Source organism: Nicotiana sylvestris, chromosome 4, assembly GCF_000393655.2.
Source record: "Nicotiana sylvestris chromosome 4, ASM39365v2, whole genome shotgun sequence".
NCBI lineage: Eukaryota > Viridiplantae > Streptophyta > Magnoliopsida > Solanales > Solanaceae > Nicotiana > Nicotiana sylvestris.
In genome coordinates, this window is record NC_091060.1 from 133,486,579 (window position 1) to 133,493,024 (window position 6,446).

General features: G+C 35.7%; 1 protein-coding gene across 1 annotated transcript; it reads left to right on the plus strand.

Annotated features, from left to right (window-relative positions):
• Positions 1-648: 648 nt before the first annotated feature.
• Positions 649-1,817, plus strand: LOC104228878 (protein PHOSPHATE-INDUCED 1-like). The gene has a single exon (XM_009781425.2). It carries the CDS (start codon positions 712-714, stop codon positions 1,678-1,680), a length of 969 nt encoding a protein of 322 aa, XP_009779727.1. The 5' UTR covers positions 649-711; the 3' UTR covers positions 1,681-1,817.
• The last annotated feature ends 4,629 nt before the right edge of the window (positions 1,818-6,446 follow it).

Sequence of the window (6,446 nt, forward strand, 5' to 3'; positions counted from 1 at the left end):
CAAGCACACGTTGTTCAAATCTTTGTTCACAAGATCCAAAGATTTCATATCCATCTTCACTTTTTACTTTTCCAACATGTCAATCATACAATAATTAGGTGGTAGATCCTTTCTTATTACATTTATTGTCATTATCTACATTTATCATATATTCATGCTATCATATTCACTATCAATCATCGAGTATTAAATTCGTTATTTAGTGCTCTTGAGGATTGTTCATTAATTGATTCAACAAAAAAGTTTAACACACTTTTTGCTCAAACACGTGTGGATGTACGTTTCACTTATGAAGTAATTTTTTGTGCATTGGCAACATATAAATATCTTATAATATTAAATTATCTTAATCTAATACGAGCGATATGCCGTAGTTTGACAGTTATCACTTTTGTCTCTTTCGAACCTTACCTCAAATATTGACCGACCAAACACCACTAAATTTTTGTCCTTTTCCTTGGACAGTTGGCTGTCTCTTAACTACTGTTGTATGCCCTATGGTCCCTCCCCAAACTTAGCTGTAGTTTGCTGTAATCTAATGTGTAGATTCGCTCCTAATCTACTCTTTTCATTAAACAACGCGTTCTTGATAGCTGTACTTACTGTGTTTTGCTTCCCCATAATCCCTATATATAACTAGTTCTCTTCAGACGTTTTCATCACTCACTCTCTCAGTTCTCAACTCTTTCTTCTCCACAATTACCTAAAAAAATGGCTTCTTTCATTCAACTTTTAGTTATTTTTTCCCTTCTTCATCTCTCTTTGGCAACAAGGCAATTATCTGAGCCAACGAAAGACGAACAAGAAACTGAGATGTATAAGTTTCATTACCACAATGGCCCTCTTCTTACTGGTAAAATCTCCATTAACCTTATTTGGTATGGCAAGTTCAAGCCTACCCAACGTGCAATTATCTCAGATTTCATCACCTCCTTGTCTTCTTCCACTTCAAAAAGTGCAGCTGCTATCAACCAACCATCTGTTGCCACGTGGTGGGAAGCTACCGAGAAGTATTTCAGTTTACTAAAATCCAAGAAAGCTTCTCCTTTGTTCCTCTCGCTTGGTAACCAAATCTTGGACGAAAGCTATTCTTTAGGCAAATCTCTCAAAGATAAACACATCAAACAGTTAGCAGCTAAGGGTGATAAAAAGAACGCCATTAACATTGTGTTAACAGCCGCTGATGTGGCAGTTGAGGGGTTCTGCTCTAGCCGATGTGGGACACATGGATCTTCTTTAAGTTCCAAAAATACCCCTTCAAAGGGTAAGATTTATAAATTTGCATATATCTGGGTCGGTAATTCAGAGACTCAGTGTGCTGGTCAATGCGCCTGGCCATTTCACCAACCCATTTACGGACCACAGGCTCCAGCCTTAGTCGCACCCAACAACGATGTGGGCTCGGACGGTATGGTCATGAACTTGGCTAGCTTATTGGCTGGGACAGTAACGAACCCTTTTGGAAATGGTTACTATCAGGGACCAGCTGATGCACCATTAGAAGCTGCGTCAGCTTGCACTGGGGTTTATGGAAGTGGGGCCTACCCTGGCTATGCTGGCAATCTTTTGGTGGACCCTACTACTGGTGCTAGCTACAATGCGCATGGTGCTAATGGGAGGAAGTTCTTGCTCCCTGCATTATTCGACCCTTCTACGTCTTCATGTTCTACGTTGGTTTAAGAAGATCATTTCTTAATCAATTAGCAAGCTACTTACAAAGAGAGTTGTATTAGGGAAATCTAGATAATAGGATATTCTTTTATTCAAATTCATTCTTTTGTCTCGATTGATTAATAAAATTCCTGAAATTATTCTTACATGTTTTTCTATTATTTTATATAGCACAGTGGTATTATTGGTTACACTTTGTGTCATTTTACTTTCAATTTTTGACAAGATGAAGACCTTATTATCCTTGTAAAAAAAAAGAATTTTGTTATAAGAAGGAATATAGTTGAATGGGCGGTACTGTTCTAATTTTGTCCAATTTATTAACTTCAGCTGATAGCAAGAGCTAAATGCAGTTTGGGGATATATAACCCAAATTTGCTCAACTTCACCCGAAGAGTTAGAGATATATTTGCAATCGTAGTGGGAGGAGTTTTGTCTTCAAATTTGTTTGTTTATTGGTAACCAAATGAACGTGGGAAATATATTGCAATCAACATGACCAAATGGTAACAAGCAATAACTCGATATGAGTTTTAATAATGACTTCCAATGGCTACAATCAAATTGAGATATTCTACTATTATATAACGACTCACACTTAAAACTAACTCTTACTATTACGTTTAATTGTAAATCAAAATCCTCTAGTTAGTTTAGGTTTGAGAAGGAAAGGATATATATACTCTATGCCTTAGTCCTTATTAGACATAGTGCAGGCAAAATCCCCTCATTGGCTCCTACTTGAATATCTATAATCCCTCATAAAATTATCAAAAAAATAGTAATCCCCCGTAAAAATTCTAGATCACACTGCAGGTACAAATTATCCAACAATAGAGTGTGGCGAGATAAATACAAGCAAATGCAACGGGGCAATATACGGCAATATTGCGAATTAAAAAAGCAGTAAAAGTTATAGTTTGATGGAGCATTTCCCAAAGTTCTAACTAGTATGACGGTGCGTCGTAGCAAAAAAGTAGAGATACAAGGGTAAAGAAGTTAAGCTTAGCTTATACAATGCATAAATGAAGAGGAAAATTGTGAGTGAGAGCTGTGAGTCAGTAGTGTACGGGCGAGTTACACTATTAGTTACTGTCACGACCCATTTTCTGAACAAGCTTTGACCGTCACCTGGTATACGGGCGAGTTATAATATTAGTTACTGTCACGATCCATTTTCTGAACAAGTCGTGACCGTTACTCGGTCGCTAAATTTGATCGAGCGAACCATATGCGCTTATCAAAACTATTATAACCTCAAACTTTATATGCAACAAGGTAATACTTTAACCAAATACTTTTAATTAATTTGAATGTCCAAAATAGACCAACTCCTAAACTTTATTCGTAGTAACTATTGAAATACTACAAAGTTATTATAAAAAACACATGAATCTTTACCCACCGACTGTGTCTATGAAGCCTCTATTGATAAACTGACACACCGCTCAGGACATGAGATGTCCTGGCCAGTTCTCCAAGTAAACAAAGAAATAACTAAGTAATGACGACTCAAAGGAGTACTCCACGAACAAAAGCGGAGCTCACCAATAGCATTGGAAGTGAGGAAAGTCCTAACCCGTAGCCTGCTCGCCTGCAAAATCGGTCCCTATGTTATGCGGCAGACCAACGCAGGTTCCCAAAAGAGAACGTCAGTACCCCCCATTGTACCCAGTGAGTCTCAATGATAGAGGACGAAACTTTAATAAAATATACTCCCTTCGTTTCAATTTATGTGAACCCATTTGACTGAGCACAAAGTTTAAGAAAAGAGAGAAGACTTTTGAACTTGTGGTGTAAAATGAGGCACATATATTTTGTGTGGCTATAAATCATTGCATAAAGGTAAATTGTTTCCAAATAAGGAAATGAGTCATTCTTTTTGGCACGGACCAAAAAGGAAATATGTTCACATAAATTGAAATAGAGGGAGTATATTACAAGAAAAGATTCTAAATGCATGGAAAACATAAAGCTTCTACGAACAATTCTAAAAATAATTGCATAACAACAGTTTATGAATATTCTAAAGGAAATTCTTTTCTTTTTCTTTCTTATCTAAAAAAATTACTTCACTTTATGTTTTGGGAGTTCCAACTATCCTGACTTATTTTTGTCTTAGTCACCGTGTGATCAGCACGGGTTCGATCCCAGCCTGATCGAATAGGTCCAATCCACGAGGTGCCACTCGCTTCATGATTCTCAGCGCTCATGTATCATACCTTAGCCTGGCTAGGCAAAATCTCAGCAACGTGCCCCTTGGCTCGTGTGCTTCCTACTTTGGTACAAGTAGTTTCAGGAAGTCAACGCCTTGGTCAGGACCCTCGGCCTGGACGATGACCCCTTCTTAGAATAGAGGACTCCCAAAAAATTTATCTTCTAAAACTTCCTCTTGTGACTTTCCAAGTCTAAATCTTGTTTGAAAGTGATCTATCAGTATTCATAATAATATTTTTGAGTGTATGCATAATTTAAGCATGAAATACAATTACTCAAAGTATTTTTAAAAGTTCTATCTAACTCTTGAAACTTTAACATGTAAGATCATGTAATAAAGCATAAAACTATGGAAAATAGACGATTATGCTTCTCGAGAAAAATATATAAGTTTTAACTAGAATATACTTAGTCAATATGTATTCACTCATTCCAATTAAGCACATGTTAACTCTTTAAAATATTTTATCAAACACTTAGTGGGCGTGTTTTTGTGAGTAGAACTACTTTAGTAAATGGTTATATCCACTAACCTCAAAACTTCTCGAGCCAATACATAGGTTCCAGTCCAATTTATACCCGTCAACCAATCAATTCTACAACAACCAATGCATTTAATTAATTTTAAAGTTTTACACTTGACCATTGAACTTACCGTTGATATAGAGAAAGAAGAGAATTAACTATTTAATTCTTATACTGTAAAATAATTAAGAATAAATTTTATGTAGTTGAATTAAAGAATTAGTGATTTGTAAAAAAACTTAGAATTTTCGTTGTGTGCGTGAATAGTTGGCTGACTTGCTGCCTCTATTTCTTGAGCATACAGAATGTCCACTTCTGTTTTCCTAGAAGGCTTTTACGCCTTTAGCTTGCGAAGAGCACTTTAAGGGATTTAGGCTTGTCACGTGGTCTCCGGTTTTTATTTCCTTTTTTTATTTTTTTGACTTAATTAGTATTTAATTATATCTACTATTAATAATTAATAATACTAAAATTATTAATATTTTTCTAACTGTATATCTAATTATTTATAAATAGAAAAGTAACTCAAAAGTCAATCACAAAGGTTTAAATCCATAATATAAATATAACCTTTATGCACTCAAGGCAAGATAAAAAAAATTCTATATATAGCGTGTGTTGAGACTTTTATAGATTTGAGAAGTGTTACTATCTTCCCTCCTTAAAAATATTCGTGCTCCAATGTTGCTAGGGACTTATTCTTAAGCTAACAATTATTCCTTAAGTCTCTGAACTTTTAAGTTTTCTTAGCACTACTCACTTTCCCAAGGGACTCAAAATTTTGGCTAACTCCCTAAATTTTTAAAAATTTCGGCAGAGTCTCCCCAGTAAATTGGACTATCCAAAAAAATATACCTGTCACCAATACTACAACTATACCAACAACAACAAAATATACCATAGTAGGCCTTCATAGGCACCATACACATCTCATAAACTAATTACTCACACTCCGACAAGGAGGTACCACAATAACCAACCAAAATCTAAAGCACAACATTTCAGCAAAAAGTAAATAACTTTAATGAATTAAATGTACTTTGTCATGGTACTAAATTATTTAATAACTAAATATACTCTGACAGAAACTAAATTATTTCAACAACTAAGTATAATCTAGCAAGGACATAAACATATGCTAACTTGTATTTAATAAATGAAATATAAATGCCAAGCCAAACCTAGGTTCACATACCTTGTTCCTCAAATTAATAAGGATACTTCTTCCTCATATCTTCCTCCCACATAGTCTCTTTTGAATCATGATTACTCCGCATAACTTTTACCGATGCTATATCTTTTGTTCTCAACTTTCTTACTTGCCTATCAAGAATTTCTATAGGTGCCTCTTCATAAGTCAAGCCTTATTTAATTTCTATCGTATCGGCAGGTATTATATGCGACTCATCATGAATGTACGTTCTAAGCATAGACACATAAAAGACAGGATGAACAGAGGACAATTCAACGGGCAACGCTAGTTCATAAGCCACTTTTCCCTCCTTTTCTATAATCTCATAAGGCGCGATAAACCTAGGACTAAGTTTCAATTTCTTACCGAATCTCATAACTCCTTTCATTGGTGAAACTTTCAAAAACACCTTATCACCAACCATGAACTCTAAGTCACGATGTCTCTTGTCAGAATAGGACTTTTGACAACTCTGAGCCGCTTTCAGTCTTTCTCTAATTAGTTCGACTTTCTCTAAGGCCTCTCAAACAAACTCTAGACTAATCAACGACACCTCTGCTGATTCAAACCAATCCACTGGAGACCTACATCTTCGCCCATACGACGCTTAAAAAGGAGTCATATTAATGTTGACTTGATGGCTGTTATTGTAAGCCAATTCCATAAGTGTCTGAATGGTCCTTTCTACCTCCAAAATCTATAACACATGCACGCAACATATATTCAAGAGTCTGAATGGTCCTTTCTGCCTGACCATCGGTATGTGGATGGAAAGCGATGCTCAAGTTGACCTTGGTACCTAATCTTTTCTAAAATGCCTACCAAAAATGTGCCTTGAACT

Bases quoted from the DNA above. Each gene is read 5' to 3' on its own strand.
- LOC104228878 (XM_009781425.2), top strand. From the start codon at position 712: ATGGCTTCTTTCATTCAACTTTTAGTTATTTTTTCCCTTCTTCATCTC.